The sequence below is a fragment of the Trichosurus vulpecula genome, chromosome 9 (genome assembly GCF_011100635.1).
Source record: "Trichosurus vulpecula isolate mTriVul1 chromosome 9, mTriVul1.pri, whole genome shotgun sequence".
Taxonomy (NCBI): Eukaryota; Metazoa; Chordata; class Mammalia; order Diprotodontia; family Phalangeridae; genus Trichosurus; species Trichosurus vulpecula.
In genome coordinates, this window is record NC_050581.1 from 192,594,835 (window position 1) to 192,616,203 (window position 21,369).

General features: G+C 45.0%; 1 protein-coding gene across 1 annotated transcript in view; it reads right to left on the reverse strand.

The window, feature by feature from the left end:
* OXSR1 (oxidative stress responsive kinase 1) overlaps nt 1-21,369 on the reverse strand; it is a 103,243-nt gene that overhangs the window by 45,078 nt on the left and 36,796 nt on the right. The window contains exons 4-5 of the mRNA XM_036738489.1: nt 8,358-8,499; nt 6,223-6,278 (exon numbers count right to left, since the gene is read on the reverse strand). Coding sequence (XP_036594384.1) covers nt 6,223-6,278; nt 8,358-8,499 — 198 coding nt within the window. The remainder of the gene's footprint in view (nt 1-6,222; nt 6,279-8,357; nt 8,500-21,369) is intronic.

The following is a 21,369-nucleotide window of genomic DNA, read 5'->3' on the forward strand; positions in this document are numbered from 1 at the left end:
GTATTAATGCTGTCTGTGCAAACGATCTCCAGTTTCAAATTGCCTTTTCTGCTATAGACACACCATTCTGTTCTGTGTTTATTTTCCTTTAATCTTGTTTGAAGGTGGCCCCATTCCCACTGGCTCTCTTCCCTCACTCCTGATCCCCTCTCCTCATATAATAATCCTTCCTTCCTCTCCTCCCCTTCAGCCAATCCTGGTCATTAGTTTTTAAATTTCATGTTTCTTAGTTCCCCTTTCCAGAAAGGATTTCTCTCTTCCTCTTTACTATCCATCTTCTCTTTCTGCTAATGCTAGACCTTCATTTCCTGATTCACAACCCCAAAAATTATGTTTTCTTCTTGCACTCAAGGCTTCCAAGGTGTGCATTCTAGGCTCTCCCCTCTGGACGCTTTCTGCCACTGCTGTTAGGACTTGCCCCATGGAGTCCCCTTTTCCATTGTTTCTCACTTCCAGAACAATGCTAATTACTGCAGGGGTCTGAGAGGACACTTCCCCTGGTAGGGCCCCTCCTCCACCAGGTCCTTGATTATTATGCAGCCCATCACTAACCTATGCCCTCTTGTTGATGGTTTTTTCTGTTTGCCTGGAAATCTCCCCCTTGTGTCCATTCTCTCCCACTCCTCCAGTTGCCCCAGGGGTTCCAACTCTTCTGCTCCCAGGACAAGCAGATTTTCCAAGCACCAAATCCCCTAGGCCTCCTCCAGTGTAAGATCCTCATCTCCCTTCACCCACAGAAGCATGCATCAATGGAACCCCCTCCTACCTCCAGGGTAAGGCCACCTTTCCCTCCCCCTTTCAGTCTTTCCCTCTTCTTCCTCCTTACCAACTCCCCTGCAGTTTCTTCTCTTTCTGTGACCAGAGGTCACCTTCCCCTCATTGCTAGCCCTTGATTCAAGCCGGCTGCATCACTCACTCCTCTCTGTCCCCCTGCTCTGCCTCCCCCAAACTGTAAAGTTGTCCCACAAAAGACATATAGATTCACCTGCAGGCAGGGTAACTCCAGGTTCTGTACATGTGCTCCAAGCCTAGATTTCTGCCTTCAGAACCTGTCTCCTTGGGCACAAGAAGCCTCTTCCTGGTCTCCTTGTTGTCCTTCTGTTGCTGTTACTGTCCTTGCCTGCTGCATTTATTCGTTGTCCCTGCATTTCTGTTGTTTGGGGTGTTCAAGGGGCAAATAATCTCTTCTGTAGGTCAGGTTACCCTGGGCTACATCCTGAGCTCCAGGGTTCCTCAGAACACATTATTCCATTCCCTCCTACATTTTCTAGTGAGTGTGGGATAGTCTTGTATTATTCTAATGTCCTTTCCTTGGCATTTAAAGGTCTTTTTCCTGATGGCTTGTAGAACTTGCTTCTGAACTGAATTGTTAAATTTAACCACTATGTGTCTTGGAGTTTGCAGTCTTGGGTTTTTTCCTCAAGGTGACCTGTGAATTCTTTTCATTAGAATTTTATTTTCTGTGGTTAGGGATTCTGGGCATTCTCTTCCATTATTTCCTTCATTACAGTGTTAAGGTTTTTTGTCCTACTGGGTTGTTCTAGGTGCCTTGTGATCCTTAGATTGTCTTTGCACATCCTATTTTTGAGATTCATAGATTTTGCTGCATTGTGAGCAGATTTTCTTTTAATGGTCTTGTTTTTTGCTTCTCTTTTTCTAGGTTGTCTTTCATTTCTGTGTATTTGCATTCTCAGTGTATTGTTTTCTCTTTTATCTCTTTTGGTGAGGCCACTGCAGATTCAAGTCCTTCTGTTCACCATCTTTTTTTTTTTTTTTGCTGCGCAGGCCATAAATTCTGCTCACATAATTTTCATTCCTCTTTTAAATCACCCAGGAACAGCAAGTTGTGGTTCCATGTTCCCCTCAAATTCCACAGGTCCTCTGTCTCATCAAGTGCTGAATCATTTTCCTTTAATCTGCAGTATTTATTCATAGATGCCAAAGCTTGTTTACTAGCTCTGGAGGCCCTATTTCCTTCTGCTGTTACTGTTTTTTTCCTCTTGATTTATCTGTTTATGTTCAAAGTCTTCTGAGTCTTCTTCTTCCTGAAATCTTTAGTACTCTCAGTGCCCCCTCCCCCCTCCATTTTCCTTGTCACTTATTTCCTGACTCCCTTCTATCTGATGATAGCTTCCTTGGATCTCAAAGGATCTCAACTTTCTCCTGACAGAAAAAATCAAATTTCAATTCTGAAGGTATTATTCAAAGTCAGTAAAATACGAACTAAAGTATGATCCACAATTTGCACTTGCCAAACCAAAAGATTCCCTCCCGCTGTTCACTCTGGGCTTCACCATTTTAAATTTCAAACACAAATAAAGATTCCAAGTGGTCCCATCAAATGCCAGAACTGGAATGACTTCAGGTCTGTTTCTTCATCTTTACAGTCACTATTTCTAATACACTCTTTAAATGCAGGAATGTTGTACCAAAGCAGTTGGAAGCCTGAACTGTGGCTCCAACAAGGCCAAACTGGTACAAACTTACTCTCAAAATGAATCTGTGGAGCCATGTGAGTTAGGAGCCATCTGCATAATTGGGAGTTCTCCGAGTTAGAATATGTTTATTATTTTTAATTCCCTGTAGACAACACACCTACTCACTGCCTGCACTGGGCAGCAGCTCCTCCCACTTTTGCTAGCTAACACTCTCTTGGGTCTGTCCTATCATTGATGTAGACCAGGAATGATAAACTCCTAGAAAGATGGATCCCTGTGGGCTACATATTGACTCAGAAAACCACAAATTAACTTTATCTGTGTTGTGCTCTGTTTTTTTGATTTATTTGGCTAAGCCTTTCCCAATCACATCTGGGAGTTTTCTGGGCACCTCCAATGTAGATAATAGCTCCTTCAATGCAGACCACAACCTATTCATACTTTCTCTCCTCCATACTGTTCTACAGATCACTCACAGACGTCCCACCCAGCAGAACCAAATATACTCTCTTAAGCTCTGTCTATACTGGGATGGAACCAATGAAGCACTCAAACTGTCATGGGTACTACACGAGTGACTCTACCTGCTTTTAAAATCATCCATTTACCCAACAATCTACCTGACAGGCAATATGGCCTTGTGGAAAAAGAGCCGTGTTTGCAGTCAGGAAGGCTGAGGCTCAAATGTCTCTTCTGACACCGATTAGCTACATGACCTTGGGAAAAGTACTGAACTTCAATGTACCTCAGGAGGTACTTCCCAAGTTGCTAAGCTTGCCAAGGATTCAATGCATTTGTATGTTTCTAGTCCCTCCCTTGTCCCAAAAGAACATAAGCTCCTCGAAGGCAGGAACTGGTTTTTATTTCACTTTTGTATACCTCGGGTTCAATACAGTGTCTGGCACCTACTAGGTACTTAAAAATCTTTGTGGAATGAACACAATCAACCAATAAGCACTGAGAAGTAACAGCCTCCGATATATAAGTACTATACAAGGTCCTGGGATCACAAAGATTACAAAGCAAACAATCCCTGCCCTTGAGAAGCTTACACTGGCAGATGTGAGCATGCCTACGCAGACACAGAGGATGTCCGGACCTTACAAAACACGAGGAGCTCTACAGAATGGCCCTGAAGTTGTCAGTGTTTGGTCTGCTCGTGGATAAGGCCACAAATCAGAATGTCACCTACTCAAGAAAGCGCCACATGTGGCTACAGCAGGATGTGTATTTTGCATCTTAAACTTCCTTCTGATTAGGGCATAAAGCTGACTCCCCTCAAGAAGACCTATGCAAGATTACAGTCCATGTAAACATGTACCTGGAGGCAGCTCCACAGAGGCCTGACCATCCAAGCTCACAGAGGTGGTGGAAAATGAAGCCAGTGGGTCCTGCCCCTCTGCCCTACAGTCCCATCCTGTCTCTGCCACCCTGGTCATGTAACTCAGTGAGTCACTACACAGGAGACTCGGGATCCTCACCCACAAAATGGGGGAGGGTGATCAACTAGAGAGAGGTGTAAAGAACAAGAGGCCGCCTTCTCTGCCTCCAGGGAGTCAGACTTGGTGTCACAAACTGAGCACAGAATCTCAGCTCAGACACTGGTTATCTGGGCAATTACTGGCAAGTCCCCTAACCTCTCAGAGCTCAGCTTCCTCAACTACAAAACAGAAAGAACAAAACAACAATCCTAGAAATCCCCTCAGAAGTGTCTGTGGGCAACATTCTACATGAAAGTGAATTCTAGGCTGAACATTCAAGAGGCCAACAGTAACCCTGGTCCAATTTTACTGACCAAATGGCCCAGGTAAAGTTCACTGCTCAGGAGACTCCTCAGCTACTTCTGCTTACAGAGGAAGATGAAATGGAAGCGCCCAGGGGAGATGGAAGCAGTTTGTCATCAGCCAATTCAGGATATGCAATTCTCCTTGATCCAAGATTCAAAGTCAGAAATAAATGTGACGAGCACATGACTGCAATATTGGAGTGGATTTTAAACCACAGCACAAATTTAGAGCTCACTGCTAAAGCAAGTCTGTCAGATGTTGCCCCAGCAGAACACTGTTAGCTACCAGAAAGCCTTCATTCTGCTGCACATCCTTCTTCCTACAACAAGGTGGCAAGGATGGTGCCTTTCATCTTTGCCTAATTCTGGTCCTCCCTCCACTGCAGGTTTTCTTAAAACTTTTTGTGTGATGGACTCACTGGCAGATTGCTGAAGCCTAAGGATGCCTTCTCAAATGGTTCTTAAAGGTATAAAACAAAACATTTATAAAGCACTATCGAAATGCCAGCTTTGGTTATTACTGTTATTATCTATTATTGTATTATATCTTGTCTAACAACATGTGACTTGAGAACTACAGAGTAAACTGGCTCCTCCATCTTGACTGAGCTGCAATGCCACACATGGTGCCCTGCCTCCACAGGGCACATCACAACCTGGTCCTCATGCTTCCATAAATCCCGAACCTGATCCTCCTCTGTACTTCCTGATAATGCATGGACACCGATGACCCTCAGCTACCTGTTGCTCTCCAAACTAACAGGAGGGCCTTGCCCACCACTGCCATCCTGGTGACTGCTTCTTCTGCACAATTTCTCATTAACCTGTTACACCTTTTTAAAGCCCCAGAGAGCAACTCTCCAAGGACCACAATTCTAAGATCAGCCTTGATTTCTGAAGTGGTATTTCATAGCTGGCCACAGCCAGGGAGAACCCCAAGAACAATATGGTCCCCCTTTGTTTCAGCACCATTTCCCAAAGGCGGCCCCAGCCACCTCTCCCCTTCCCATTCAATTCTGTTCCCAGTACGCTGCCCACCTGCAGGATCTTCCCCAGAGAAACAGACACAGAAACAAGCTCAGGGGTTTCCTCATCTAGTTGCCACAGTCCAACTCACAGACTAGAAAATAAGCTTTCACACTTGGCTTCCCATGTGCATCATCAGACTGACTCCTTCTCAGTGAGCATGGATGGTACTCAGGAGGTTCTGCAACATTCAGAGGTGGGACATCCTGGGCCCAAAGGAACTCCTGGAAGGCCTCATTGTCTCTAAGGGTATCTCTCCTCCACTTGGTTCTGTCCAGGAACTCCATCCCCCACCACAGTGGAAAGCATCCATGGTGATCACCCAACTATCTGTCTTATGCTTCACTTGATACTCTGAACCAGAGAGGGGGGCCAATTAGCTGTTTTTATAAAGCTAAAAAATGAGACTGAATCTAATTCCAGTTTGTCCTCTGACATAGGTGGTGGTGACGGGAACTGCCTACGGCTTTCTACATCTCTATTTACCAAGAGTAATTACTTAAATACTTTCCCGAGTGATAAAGTAATAGCAGCAACATGCCTCCCCTAGTGCCTTCGGGTCCAGAGGGTGTTTGCTACATGACAGTCTTGGAAGAGAGGTGATGCAGGGTAACTCCTGCTATCTCAGACAAAAAGAAACTAAGGCACAGACAATCAGGAGAGGCGATGTGCCCACGGTGACCCAAGGCGGGAATCAGACCCAGGAGCTGAGGCCTGGCATCCAGCCTCTGACCGCTGCACCATGCTGCCAATATCCATCCACTCTCCCCAAACTTCCAAGTGACACAGGTAAACACAGAACAGACCCCCCACAAACATGGGAACACATGGGAAGCAGGAGGCCAACCCCAATCCAAAGAGTGATGGAGTCATAATAAAAGCAGTTTGGTTAGCACCCATGCCAACGCTGGGTCACAAGCACTGAGCACTCTATCTGCACCTCCTCTCCACCAGGGAGGAATGATGCATTACCTGCGATCTGCACCGAGCCATCTTCACCCAGAAGGATATTTCCAGCTTTGACATCCCTAGATGAGTAAAGAAAAAAAAATGGTATGTGACCCCTTCAAAAAACCCAAACCAACCCCTGCCCCCCTGCCAACAATCCATCCCTGTCTTTCAGATTATTCCATATTTTAAATGACCCATGTGATTTCTACCCTTAAAAGCTCATGAAATTGCTGTCTTTTGGGGTTTTCTGCACAAAGACAAAAGGGCTAAAAAAAAAAGGGAAAATTCTGTTTTCAGTCCCGTTTGCCAGGATATGGCAAATGGTGGCTGGTGCGGCTGGATCCCAGAGTGTGGAGGGGAAAGGAAAGGGAGCATGGGGTCAGGCTGGCAAAGGCTTTCCAGGCCAAGCAGAGGACATTACGTTAGATTCTGTAGATGACAAGGAGCCAGAGGAGTTTACTGAGGGGGATGAGAGTGGGAAGGGTGTGAGACAAGGAAATCACTCTGGCAGCTAAGCAGAGGCTGGAGAGAGAGGGAAGGGAGCAGGGAGAACAAGGAGAAGGCCACTGCGACTGGCCAGTTGGGAGATGAGGGCCTGCCCTGGGGGACGCTTATGTGAGTACAACAGGGTGAGCAAAAACCAACCAGACAAACAAACACCTGAACAACAAATTGGATTTGTGGAGCGACTTAAGTTCAGGCAAGTCAATAAGCCTTTATTACATAGCTACTATGTACCAGGCACTGGCAGTTAAGGTGGTGCAGTGATACCCTGGGCCTAGAGTCAGGAAGACCTGAGTTCAAATCCAGCCTCAGACACAGTTAGTGTTGTGTGACCTTGGGTAAGTCACTTAACCTTCTCTTTGCCTCCATTTATTCAACTGTAAAATGAGGATAATAACAGTACCTGCTTCCCAGGGTTGTTCTGAGGATCAAATGTAAAGTGCCTGGCATACAGTAGGCATGTAATAAACGCTCTCAGGGAGCTCAGAATCTAATGGGGAAGACAGCATGTTAACAATTATGGTCAAACTCAAGGTATAAACAGGACAAATTTGAGATGCTCAATGGAGTGAAGGCACCAGCACCAAAGAGGATGGGGTTTCTTACAGAAGTTGAGGTTTGAGCTGGGACCTGAAAGAAGTCCAGGAAGCCGGGAAGTACAGGAATGAGTGAGGAGCCTGTGAGCCTGGAAGGCTAGGGATGGCCTTCAAAGTGACAGGAGAGTTGGGAGGAAGAACATTAAATCCTGTTTGGAGTCTACACCCAGCCTGAGCTCTCCAAAAGCCAGGCGGGTAGGACTAGCAATTCAGGACAGGGGCTGGTGATTTCTATCTGAGAATATCCAATTAAGTAGAAATACTCAAAGATGATGTTAATGAAGGTTCACAGTACTTCTGGAGTGCAGGTAAAGAAGAGCCACTGCAAAGCAATTCGCAAACAGTCCTGTGAATCCAGGAGTAGGGGCTGGCTTCGCCAGAATGTCTCCTTTGAACGAATGCACATACAGATGGCTCCACATCCTAATTTAATGACAATTGTGGTGGCTTTGTGGCTAATGAAAAGGAGAAACTGAGCCCAGGAAAGGGGCCAGCCTTAACCCTAATCTTTTATTAGTGTGTGCTGGAAATCTCCTTCTGGAGCACTGATTCAGACAGACCACACCTAACATTCTTCACTGGCCCCAGAAACTACAACTAGGTGAAACATCACCCTGGAGGATTAGTTCTATTCAAACAATTTAACAAAGGAGAGAAATGCTTTTAGGTGGCCAATCTCTGGCCTACAAAAGTTTAAAATTGGAGGAGAGGCATAAGGAAAAGAAATAAAGTAGTAAGGAAGAAGGAGAAGAGGAACAAGAGAAAAGGGGGTAGGAGAGGTAGGCAAAAAGAGGTGAAAAAGAAAGGGAAGAAGGGAACCTCTCTCCCACCCCCAACCACCCTGTTGGCTGACTGGAGAGACTTGCTGTTGTCCACTAGAGGGCAGAGGGATGGCCTCAGGGGAGGCCAACCTGTGACAGTGGGGTGTGAGTTTGGCCCCAAGAGGTACAGGTTTGGCTTTAAGACATAATTGTAGAAATATGTTGGTTGAGACATTGTTTGGAGTCACAGGAGAGGAAGGATGGGAAGCAGCCGTCCCCTTCTCTTTTACTTTACCGGTGGATTTGTCCATTTTTATGCAGATATTCCAGGCCCTCCAGAACCTCTTTGAGAATCGTGGCAATGCAGGCCTCATCCAGGACTCCACTTTTGTGTTCCCCCTTGGCAACAATGTGTTTAATAATATCCAGAACAGACCCTAAAGACAGAAGACATTTCACCATTAGCTTTCAACATAGTTACCCTGCACAATTTAGAGCTATCTGCAGTCAAGACATGCTGAAATCATTTTTATTTTACTTTTTCAATTCCTGAGGAGTTAGGAGACCATGACAGAAGGAAGTACAGACACTCCAAATCAATAATATATTTTCAAAGGAAATCTGCTGCAGAAGACAAATATGAAAGCTGGGAGGAGGAGAGAGTTCGGGAGGAAAAATAATGGCTTTTATGTGGAATCTGAAATGTCTACAGGACACCCAGTCTGAGCTATCCAAAAGCCCGGCAGTTGGGATTAGAGCTCAGGAGAGAGGGCTGACGACTCACATTCGAGAATATCAAATTAAGTAAAAATACTCAAAGACTAACGATGATGAGTGAAGTTTTATAGTATAATTCTGTGGCGTAGACAGAGATCAGTTACAAAACAATCCCTAAGAAGTGTGAACCTATGAGGCCTAAGTGAACCTGGATTTAAGCTGTCCACAGAGATGTGCTTGTACCTGGTGTCCACAGACAAGAATCCGACCCTCAGAAAGACTTAACTTTAAACAATCCCTACACCTTTCTACTAAGAGCACTCCAAATCAACGTACCCCTTGAAGGATGGTTTTGTAGGAGGATTCGTTGTTCTAAGGGCCGCTAGGTGGCGCCATAGTGCCTAGAGTGCTGGGCTTGGAGGCAGGAAGATTCATCTTAAAGAGTTCAAATCTGGCCTCAGACTCTTACTAGCTGTGTGACACTGAACAAATCACTTAACTTTTTTCTTTTTTTTGGGGGGGGGCAGGGTGTTGCTTCAGTTTTCTCATCTGTAAAATGAGCTAGAGAAGGAAATGGCTTCAGTATCTTTGCTGAGAAAACCCCAAATGGGGTCATGAAGAGTCAGACGTGTGACTGAAAAACGACTGCCCAACAACTCACTGTTGTAAGGATTGATATACAAAAAGAACAAAGGATGCTGACTGGGTCAAAGCAAAGAACCTTAGCAAGTAAAAATTACATCTGCAAAAGACTCCAAGAATTTAAAGTCTTAGAAGCATCTCTAACCTCTGAAAGGTACACGCAAGCCTTGGGGTGGGGTAGATGGGGAGAGCAGGAGAGAATAAAACTGAAAACTGTCAGCTCTTTTTAAGGAAAGAAAAGCAAATACTGTAGTAATTCCTAGGACCCTAAATTTGCAGCAGGAAAGGACCTTGGAAGCCGCATAATCCAGTTCCCCCATTTTGGAAGGGAGGGCCATAGCCCAGAAAAGCAAAGTGACTTGTATGAAGTCACAGAGATGATAAGGGGCAATCTCAAATACAGAATTTCATTTGGCAAAGACCTTTAATGTCATCTTGTCCAACTGCCAGAGAAAGTGGGACTTCTCAGATGGTAGATTCTAGTTCCTTGGGGAAGGGTATATTTGCAAAACCAGATGCCCACTCATAAAAACCAGACCACTAGGACAACATCAGGGCAGCCTTTTTACAGCAGAAACATGTGCCTGTGAGTCTTAGGAGTCACTGTCAGAAATGCACACCTGCCAAACAATGGTCAATATTCCACTGGTAAGCACAACACTGGCTAACCCAAGGGATAAGGTCTGAACGTCTAACCACCTTTTTGAACAATGCTATCGCTGCAAATGCTTAAGTAGAAAATTAATGACATTAGCATATGAACAAAGGCAGCTAAGTGAACCCCAAGGATGGTTACTCCCCACATAGACCCCAAGGACTAAACAAAGTCTCTCCATTGACAATTGTAATTGTTGGAAACTACTTTATTCTCTCAACATTCCTGACGTGCCTCTTGCGTGCAAATAGGAGAGAAGTTTTGCCTAAGGTCTAGCCCTGGCCCTGGCCCAGGCCCTTGACGAGCTCCATCATTAGCTTTCCTCTCTCCTCTCATCCTTTGACTGGAGTGTCACTTCAGGAAAAATGTTCAGCCTCACAGTTACAGATGAGAAGAGAAAAATTAAGCAACAGGGTGATTTCTCTCTTACCCCCAAAAAGTCAAAGACCTTTGAGAGGCTGCCAAAGAAGTGATATAAAGACAAACACAATATTTATCTAAATGTTCAAGGGTTTCAGATGAGATTTTCAACATTGAAAATGGGAGGCAGTAGGGCATTGGTGAAGGAACATAAGGGATGAACAAATGCTCTGCCAGATTAGAAAGGAAAAGGGCAAATCAGACACATTCCAGCAAGGGTACTCACGCTGTCACACACTCACGCTCACTCACCAACGAATGTCTTTAAATGGGAGCCCAACTTTAGAAGACCTGGCTTCTGGGACCAAGTGTAACACTTACTAATATGTAACCTCAGACAAGCCCTATGTTCATAGAGAAGAAGAAATATTTCATTTCCAGAGCAGGAAACTGAAGCAGACAAAAGTCAAGTCAATCACCCAAGGGCCAGCCCACCTTTCACTACGTGTCGCTGCCACCTAACTGCTTCAGTGTTAGCTTCACCATCTACCAGCCAGATAACACTACCGGATGATGCTGGCCTCACTCCATGTTATTCTGAAGATTAACTAAGCTAAGGGAGGAGAATGTACCTTGAAGAAATAACCAATTGCTAGATGCAAACATTAGCTGTATGTCTGTCACACTCCCTTGTGAAACTTGCCCTCACCTTTGAGATTCTCATCTACATCCAGGAGGAGACACTGAGCCTTTCAAGGCCTCCTGCCTCTCCTCTCAAACGTCTCCTCTGTCCCTCCCTCTCTACCAATGTTCTCTTCCTAACAAACAGCCCAACCACCTCCTTTCCCAACTCAGACCCCTTTGGAGGGTCCCTATTGCCTGCAGAATAAATATAAGCTTCTCTCTCTGGATCCCAGTGGCTGGTCTAGCTGACCTTGGAGATCTCCATCAGCCCTAAATCTATGATTCATCTTTGGCATTCAAGAACTTGAACCTGAAAGTCTAGATCCAAACTCTCTTCATACACACTTTGGTCCAGACAGCTGGGACTGCTCTCCATTGTGTGAAGCTTTCCTGGAACAGATTCTCACTGCAGTTCCACCTGCTGAAATCTCTGCCATCCTTCAAGGCCTAGATGCCGATGCCATCTCTTCTAGAGAATTGTTCTTCCTCTTCCCCTCCCCCACAATCCAGGTAGAGGGGATTCTGTCACTTTCTTCAGATGACTGCTGTCTCTGCTTGTCCCCTCCTAAGCACAGCCCTTGACCCAAAGGTCCCTACCATCTTGTGGAACTATTTACGTATGTGGTTTACCTCCTACTAAACCATTTATTCATGAGGGCAGACACTCTCATTTTTTCCAGTGCTAAAAACCCTCCCCAGAGCAGAGGCTTTGTTGAAATGTTATACAGAAAACGCACCTGGAATAATTGCTTCAGTAGAATTGCTTGAAAAGAGAAATCCCAAAGGACAATAAACCTAGAACTAGAGGGGCCTCAATAATCATCCAACTTCCTCACTTTACAGGTGAGTAAACTGAGGCCCAGAAATGCCAGGTAACTCACCTGGGGTCCGGCACGTAGTGAATGGGTGGGCAGCTGGCCTGGATTCATACTCAATCATTTGACTCAAAATTAAGTGTTCTCTGGACTGTCCCACAAGATCATAGAATTCAGATATGATGGAGATCTCAGCACTCTTGTAGTTCAGTGTCAAACATCCGCAAGGCCCCTCAAGGGCTGCAGAACTAGATTAAAATGTAACTGAGAAATGTTTAACAAGATAAGTAAGGATACAGTACGGTGCAGATAATATTAATTTGTGGTTTTCTAATTCAGTATGCACTGGAGAGATCTGTTTCTCTTTGAGTTTGACAGTAATGCTCCAATCTAAATGTCCCTCAGTACAGGATTTATTTCTATAATACTGCTGAGTCACACAGGGGGCAGAGCCAAGATGGTAGAGTAAAAGGAAGCAATGCAGCTGACCTTCCAGCCACAAGTCCTCAAAACAGATCTAGACAATGTAGCAGACTGAGGCCTGATGGAGAAATCCAGAAAAAGTCACAGTAAGTCCTTTGTCCAGCTCAGGTCAGTATGGGGAGAGAGACAGAGAGGTCTGCAGACATTGAGAACAGGGTCTGGGCAGGCACACTGAGCATGAGTTTAGCTTCAGCACAAAAGGAGGCCCAGACCCTTGGGAGACACCTCCAAACCCACACCAGGATACCGCTGTGAGGACAGGTGCCCACTACCCAGTCCCAGGGCAGTGAGAAGGGGACCTGCCACCACTTAGGGAGGTCCTGAGCAGTGTACCAAACAAAGGAGGAAGTTCAGAAGCCAGCTTCATTCAGCAACAGCAACACTTGTGGCTTAGCCTCCAGGCTCAAAGCAGGGTCTCACTTCCAGCATCTCTCCCAGACTACAGAGTTAAATAAGCAAGGCAGGATACCCAGGCCAAAGGGGAGCCTATATACAATTGGGCCACTTAGAATCAAGAGTTTCCAGCTGGCTGACTGCAGAGTCTAGTACCATCTACTCTTGCTCAGACCCAAATGCAGATTAAGAACCTAAAGAGCTCAGATGGGGAGGGGGGGCAGCAATCAGACTTTGTCCTAGATCACACCACTCTAGAGCACTGAAAGTTTGTGGGTCCCCAGTCTGATCCTGAGATCCTTGAATAACACAATACCTAATACCTCCCACCCCACCCCCAAAAAAAGCAGTAACAGGACTAGCCCAGGGCTTCCCTCCAGAAGTATGGCAGAGCCCAGCCCTAATATCCAGTCCAAAGTCAGGACACAGGCTGGAGAATGGGTAAACAAAAAAAGAACTGCACCTTAGTGAGCTATTACGGTGGTGGCACTCAAGAAACAAATGCAGAAGAAGAGAATGATTCTCAAACACCTACAAGTAAAGCCTAAAAGAAAAACACAAACTCAAGCAGAATTTCTCCAAGAAATGAAGCAAAAGTTAACAAAAAAGAGTTAAAAATGTTTTTATAAATGGACTAAAGGATACTTGAGGAAAAAACTGGAAAAGAAATGAGAGCTATGGGATACAATTCAGAAAGGGAATTAACTTGGTACAAGAGGTACAAAACCTTTCTAAAGCAACAAACTCCCTGAAAATTAGAATGGACCAAAGAGAAGCCAATGAGTTCACAAAGTAACAAGAAATATTAAAACCAAGTTAAAAGTAAAAAATAGAAGAAAATGTAAGCTATCTTATAGCAGAAACAACTGACCTGGAAAACAGATCAAGGAGAAAAAATTTAAAAATCACTGGACTAGCTAAACACCATGACCAAAAAAAGAGCCTAGATAAAACAGAAATCCTAAAAGAAAACTGCCTAGATCTCTCAGAACTCTAGGGCAAAGGGGAAACAGAATCCACCAGTCAGCTCCCGAAAGAAATTCCCAAATGAAAACTCCCAAGAATATTAGAGTCATAATCCAGAGCTTCCCTGTCAAAGAAAAAAAATTCTGCAAGCAGTCAGAAAGAAAAAATTCAAGCAATGAGTATAATACTACAAAGGCCTTTAATGACATAGAGGACTTCCAAGCATCCCTGATGAAAAGTCCTGAGCTGTGGAGAAACTCTGAAGTTCAAACACAGGAGTGAAGAGAAGCATAAAAAGGTAAAGACGAATGAAAGTACTTACCATGAAATATGGGGAGATACATATGATCCCTCTGAACCCTATCATCATCCATCTGATAGAGAAAACCCACTAGGCAAGGCCAGGGAGTGGTTCTTTTATGTCTTGTTGATCTTAAAAGAATAAAAAGAGAGGGGCAGAGGAATACCTAGGGGAGGAGGAGAGAAGGAAAGGAAGGTTGGGGGAATTATCTCACATAATCAGACTGCACAAGGAGACGTCTATATAAACAAAGAGGAGGAGGAAGTGAGGGACACGGCCCACACTTGAACCTCACTCTCATCAGACCTGATCAAAAGAAGAAAATGCACAGAGTTGGATACAAAAACCTACTTCACTCAAGAAGAAAATGGAAAAAATAGGAGAGGAAAGTAGAAGAACAGTAGATTAAGAGAGGAATTAGTCCTAAGCAAAATAAACGCAAGGATGTACAAAAATATTTACACCTCTTTCTGAGGTGGCAAAGAATAGGAATCTGAAGGAGTGCTCATTAACTGGAGAATGGATGAATCAGAATATATAAAGTGATGAAACATTATCGCGCTTAACTCTTATCCAGCGTAATGACCAACCAAGACACATGCTGCCCACCTCCTCCTAGAGAGGTGAATGCAAAATGAGACAGATTTTCTGGGACATAGGCAAGGGGAAATTTGTTTGGATGGACTATATATGTTGGTGATAGGTTTTGTTTTTCTCATGTCCTCATTTGGGGATGGTGGTGGAGTGGGAGGGTAAGAAGACAGATATTGGCTGATTAAAACAAATTAAATATTTGTTTTAAAAACTTTTTTAAAAAGTAGCTCTCGTAGTAGTAGAGTCTGCTTAAACACCTCCCATGACAAGGAACTGCCCACGTCCAAATGCAGCCCCTTCCATTGCTGGATGTACTTGGTCAAAGCATTGCTTATATCTTTTCAATGTTGACTTTCATTTATTCTCCCTCTACCTTTTGTCCTGGTCGAGTTCTGTCTTCAATACTACCATTTACAAATCTACCATGTCTTTGATGTGAGAGCCCGCCTGAAGTAATTGTGAGGGAGCTATCATGTTTACCTTAAATCCAGGACAGCTAGGGGGCACAGTGGGCAGAGCGCTGAGCCTGGAGTCAGGAGGACCTGAGTTCAAGATTGGCCTCAAACACTGCCTAGCTGTATGACCCTGGGCAGGTCATTTAACCCAGTTTGCTTCAGTTTGGAAATGGCCAACCACTCCAGTGTCTTTGCCAAGAAAATCTCAAATGGGGTTATGAAGAGTCAGACACAAGTGAACGACAACCATAAGACCGAAATCGGATTCTCTGAAGTCTTGACAGGCTATGGTTCCCAGCCCTCACACCATCCCCATCACCTGCCCATCCTTTGCCAATGGCCCCACACCATTTTAGTCTTTTCCCCACCCTACACTGGCAACAAAAACAAGTTTGGAACATGCTCGATGGCATCTTCTTTCTGAGGCAGTGAGTTTACACAGAGGGAAAGGGTTAAGCCTGCTGATGAGGGGACTGCAACCTGAGGTTACAAGTGCTAGAAGGAGATGTGCCCCCTCCCCCCAATTTTATGAGAGGAGAAGCAGGAAGAGCCCTTACAAGAGATCGAGTCTTTCATCATTTGATCAAAAGTTACAGTCCATGAGTAAAACCAAGCTCCTTCTCCAGCCAATGCTCTTTCCACTGGAACCAGGTTTTACTGCCTTCGAGGGAAAGCACAGATATCATGAGGGAAAAGTCATCATAAAGTTCTATTCATGATCCAAATTGCTTTTAGGAGAGTACATATTAACAGTAATACAAAACTCCTGGCCATCTTTCCCAGATAGAGCCTGTGTCACAAGCTCAGAGACTCCCCTTCCCTCCAAACATGCGCTTACCAAAGCAGGAGAGCGAATGCAACATCTGAGAGTCCATCATCCTCCTCCTCCTCCTCCCCAGATGGAGCTCGGAGGTAGCCCCCTCCACTAAGACAGGGCGGAGCCTCTTCTCCAATAGTTTGAGAGAACTACCTAGGGCACTGGGGGAGGCGGGGTGGTTAAGTGAGGCACTGAGCCAGGGGGTGTCCAGAGGCAGGCCTTGAACTCAGGTGTCCAGGGCCCGCTCACTAACCCAGAGACACCAGAACACTTCTCAACAACAACAACCATGACAGGAACAGCCATTTAGATCAAGCTTTCACATTTTCTAAGCGGCCCACGTGTGCACACATATGTAGTTATATCACTTAAGTTTCCTAGGGCTGGAAAGTAGATACCATCCTCATTTGGTAGATGAGGAAACAGGCTGAAATGAAATAGCCCAGCTGAGCAGACAGCGTGAAAGCATCGGGTGCAGAGCTGAACAGACACAGCAGTGGCCCTTCCTTCTTCTGACCCAGCATGCAGAGTGGCGGCGCCCACGGGAGGTGGGCAAAATGATATTTCACAGTGATCCGTCCCTTCACTGCCCAAGCCTTCTCTAGGCTAGGCATCCTTAGCTTCCTTCACTTAATTTGGTGGCAACAACAGGCACATGTGACTTGATCAACTTTAATACTTTGGTCACTTCCTGGGTTGGAGAACTTCTTTCACCGGCACAGGTTATGGCCCTTTTGTGCCTTAGGAGATGGTTCTAGAGAACCACTTCAGCCAAAGAGCCACGTGCCTTCAGCCAAACCAGCTCTGAATCTCTAAATACAAGGGTCTGGGCCTCGCACTGACCCCCATCCATCCCCTGGCCAGCAGTTGGAGCCTCCCCGGCTTGGCTGGGGCTGCCAGGGCTCTGGATAACCCAAGGTCACAGTGAGCTGGGGCAATGAGTCATAACTTTAAGTGGGAGGTTTTGTCAAGATCCATCAATCATCAGGCATTTGCTAAGTACTTATTTTGTGCCAGGCAACCTGCTAAGAGGCAAGGATAAAAGGAAGACAAAATCAGGCCCTGGCCTCAAGGAGTTTCCATATATCATGTGAATAGGTACATACAGGTAATATATGGAGAAGGAATGCAACTTCAGAGAAAGCTCCAAAGGATATAAGGGACCAAGAAAGACCTTTTGCAGAAGGTGGCATGGGAGAGGAGTCTTGAAAGAAACCAGAGGGGTTGAGAGGCAGAGGTAAGGACAAAGGCTAGTCAGGAAGGAAGCTTCTGGAAAAATCCAGTAAAGAGATCATGTCCTGAACTGTGCAAGAAATGTGAAGGTAAAAGAAATAAGGTTTGACAACTGACTAGATATGTGGGGGGAGGGAGAATGAGGGCCAAGGATGACTATGGTGTTGTGGGCCTGGGAAAATGGTGGGGCCCTTGACAGTGACAGGGGAGTTGGGAAAATACTGACATCTGCTTTAGACATGCTGAGTTAGAGATGTAGTAGACATCCAACCTGAAGGGTCCAATGAGCATCTCAGTGGGGAGACTAGAGTTGGAAATACAGATCTGGGGATCATCTGCGCAGATGACAATTGCATCCATGGGAGCTAATGAGATAATACACAGAAAAAGGGGAGTCCTGAGGGACATCCACAGTTAGTGGACACAACAAGTAGAAAGATCCAGCAGAGAGACTGAGGAGGAGCATGAAGACTGGCTGGGAGGAGAATCCTAGAGAACCATGTCACCAGCTCCCAAAGAGGAGAAGCATCCAGCAGGAAAAGGCAAACCACAGTGTGAGACCTGCACAAAGATTCAGAAGGATGAAGACTGAACGAAGGTCATGAGATCTGGCCATTAAAAGGTCACTGCCAGAATGCAGGGAGTTTAGAGGAAGTGAAGGCACCAAGTATAGACAACTTTGTCAAGGTCAACAAAGAAAGAAGCAGATAGAAAGGGCAATAGTTAGCAGAGACAGAAGGATCAAGGAAGGAGGGAGGGCTCTAAGGAGAGGGGAGACACGTTCACCAGCAGAAGAGATCGGAGAGTGGGGATGAGGTAAAGACTCGGGGGATGAGACCAAAGGGCACAGAGAGGGAGAAGGGCCCTCTCTTCCTAAGAGTCTGGCATGAGTAAGACAGAGGGGGAGGGTAAGAGGGGTGATGTAAGATAAGAGCTGGGTCAGGGCAGATGACCTCAATCTTTTCAGTAAAGTATGAGGTGCTCAGCCAAGAAGGCGGAGGGAAGGGCTGCCATGGGGGGCTTGAGGAAATGGGACAGAAAAAGAAGTTAGGGATTGTCCTGCTGAGCACTCATCTGATAACCAAGTTGCGGTGGGCCTGTTCAGCATAGGCCCCGAGAAAACAAAGGACCCGAATGACCATCAATTTAGTTTGACGGGGCCCAGTAGGACAGTACAATGACACCCCCAACCCCCCCCCCCACACACACACCTTCCTCTAGACTCTGGAGAGGGCTGAAGAACTTAGGCAAGATAAAGAATGTGAAAAAGGTAGAAGTATAGAAGGAGCCAGGGTGTGGGATTAACAAGGGAGGAACAGCAGTGATAATCATTAAAGGTAGCACAACACAATGAATAGCAAGTAAGCCTCTGATCCTGCCTCGGATAAGAATGGGGGAGCCCAAGATCACTGAAGTTCTCAAATCTCCACCAATGCTGAAAACTACCAGTGGCAGACAGTGGCTCATTTTCACTGATGGAGTTTCCACACCACGATGACCAATAAAGCCCCAGGGCGGGGTCAAAATCACCCCAAATTATATTTAGATAGAGCTCTGGACACGCATCTCACTTGATAGCCACACTAGCCCTGGAGGTGAGGCCAATCACCGCCACCAGGCAGATGAAGACACAGGAAGGAGAGATTAAGGGATCCACTCAGAGTCACACTCTTGTGTCAGAGGGGGGATATGGACCCAGGTCTCTCCTAAGGGTAAGCTCAATGTTCTTACCAAGACAGAATGCTGACACAGAGAAAAGGAATATAAAGGCAGTGGTCAGTGCCCTTAGAGTCAAACTTGTGATGGCAGGCAAGGTGCTCATGGGCCAATACACAAGGAAAAAGGAAACACCTGGAAGTCATGAAGAGAACAAATTAATGTATAAGCGTATATATCATGTGACTACTATGTGCATAAACCCTGTGCCCAGCACTGGGGATACAAAGGCAAAGGGGAGACAGTCCTTACCCTCAGAAAGCTTCCCTTCTGCTCTGGGAACCTATTTGGGGGAGTGGCAGCTGGGGAAGGGAGTTTTGTCTAGGCAGTCACAGGGATGGCCAGGGGAGCCATAGAGAAGGAGACTGCAAGCCTTCTCCATTGGCAACAGTAGCAATGATTTAATGATTGTTCCTGAAGCAAGAGCGGGGAAGCAAAAATGAAGGTTTGGGGATGGAGAAGAGGCAGAGTAAGTGGCTGGGTGTGTGCACTGGGTTTCCTGGCAGAAAGCTGGATGTGATGTGAAGCTGAGTAGATCCAGAAGGTTAGTCGTGTTAGTTAGCCTCATTCAGGGAGGGACCCTAAAATGGAATGAATCACCTCCCTGAGAGTTGTCTCAGTAGGGCAGGTAGCAAGATGTCCTTCCTGCGGAGGTGATGTAAAAAAGATGGAAACAGGAAATGGTGTTGAGAACAATTTCAGAGTTCAAAATTATAGGGGTGATACAGTTTGGGTAAATGGTGAGGCCCTAAAATATGAAAATACTTCTGTGAACAACTGCAGTGGAAGGAAGGTGATGAACTGAAGGAAGATGAACTGAGAAGAAAGAGGGCATCAATCACATAATGGACTCTCTGAGCAGAAGAGAATGAGAGTTGGTGTGGAGACAGGAACTAGACTTAAAGTTTACTGATAAATTTGGTTTTTGCATGTCATAAAAACCCTTAGCATCCTCCCAATTAGATCCCCCGATATATGCCAGTCTTGAAAAGAACTGGGAGTGTATACACCACCTTACAATTTAGTAGTTTTCCATTTAAGATGGAGGATGGTTGATATGCTCTAAGTCAGTACTAACATAAGCTAAATGCTTTTTTTTTTATTTTTATTGATGTGTTTTGTTTTTGCATTACAAACATCTAGGCATTAACCCAACTCTGTGAGAGGTCTCTTATAACAAGGTAATACCATTAAGCAAAACCAACAATATAGTGACTTCATCTGAAAGTTTGTATTATAGCCCATCTGTCACACTACTCCCCACACAAAGCTCTTTATGTGAATTTTTTTTAAATAAACAGAAATCTATATTCTAGACCTTCCACCTTCCACTTCACTGGAAAAAAGAAAAGAAAAACCAATCCTTGTAACAAATATACATAGGCAAAATAAATTCCTTCACTGGTTGTGTTAAAAATATCCTTCCGTTACCTTTCTATAATGGTTCATTAACAGTTATCTGGAATTAAGAACAGTCACTGTATTGATGGTAATTCTTACAGATTTCAAAGCTGTTTGTCTTTACAGTGTTTCTTTATAGAAATTGTTCTCCTGGTTCTGCTCATTTCATTCTCAATGAGCTGGCAAAATTTCATTTCTATAATGTTGAAGACAGGAAGTATAAATTGTCTTTCTGGCTCTCTGGACTTTGCTCCAGGTCTCTTCGAATGGGATCTGAGCTTCGTCACCATGGAATGTCGTCTTCTTTTACTCGGCTGTAGTACTCAATCAGTTCATAAAGGAACCAACACGCCTTCCAACCTTTTCCATGACAAAAAAGTGCTACTATAAATATTTTCAGAAGTGGGCCTTTTCTTGTTGGCCAATGCCCCTCCCTCCCAGGCTGGACAGATTTAGTAACTGAGTGAATGGAGAGGAACAATTTTAAAACTTTAATTATATAATTCCATATCACTTTCATGTAAAACAGGAATTTTAAGACAACTGAATAGTCATTTTCCATCAGGACAAAGTTAGAAATCAATGATTTAGATTTGGAAAAGGGACCTTAGAGTTGATCTTAGTCCAGGGGTGTCAAACTCAAGTAGAACCAGGGGCCATTAACCCACAGGGAAGGCCACACTAGTCCTGGAGGTGAGGCCAATCACCTCCACCAGACAGATGAAGACACAGGAGGGAGAGATTAAGGGATCCACCCAGAGTCACACTCTTGTGTCAGAGGGGGGATGTGGACCCAGGTCTCTCCTAAGGGTAAGTCCAATATTCTTACCAAGACAGAACGCTGACACAGAGAAAAGGAATATAAAGGCAGTGATCAGTGCCCTTAGAGTCAAGCTTGTGATGGCAGGTGAGGTGCTCATGGGCCAATGAACAAGGAAAAAGGAAACACCTGGAAGTCATGAAGAGAACAAATGAATGTATAAGCGTATATATCACGTGACCACTATGTGCACATGGATGCAGCTTTAAAATGTAACAATATCTCTATTTCCCAAACACTCCTAGAGGAAGGCAA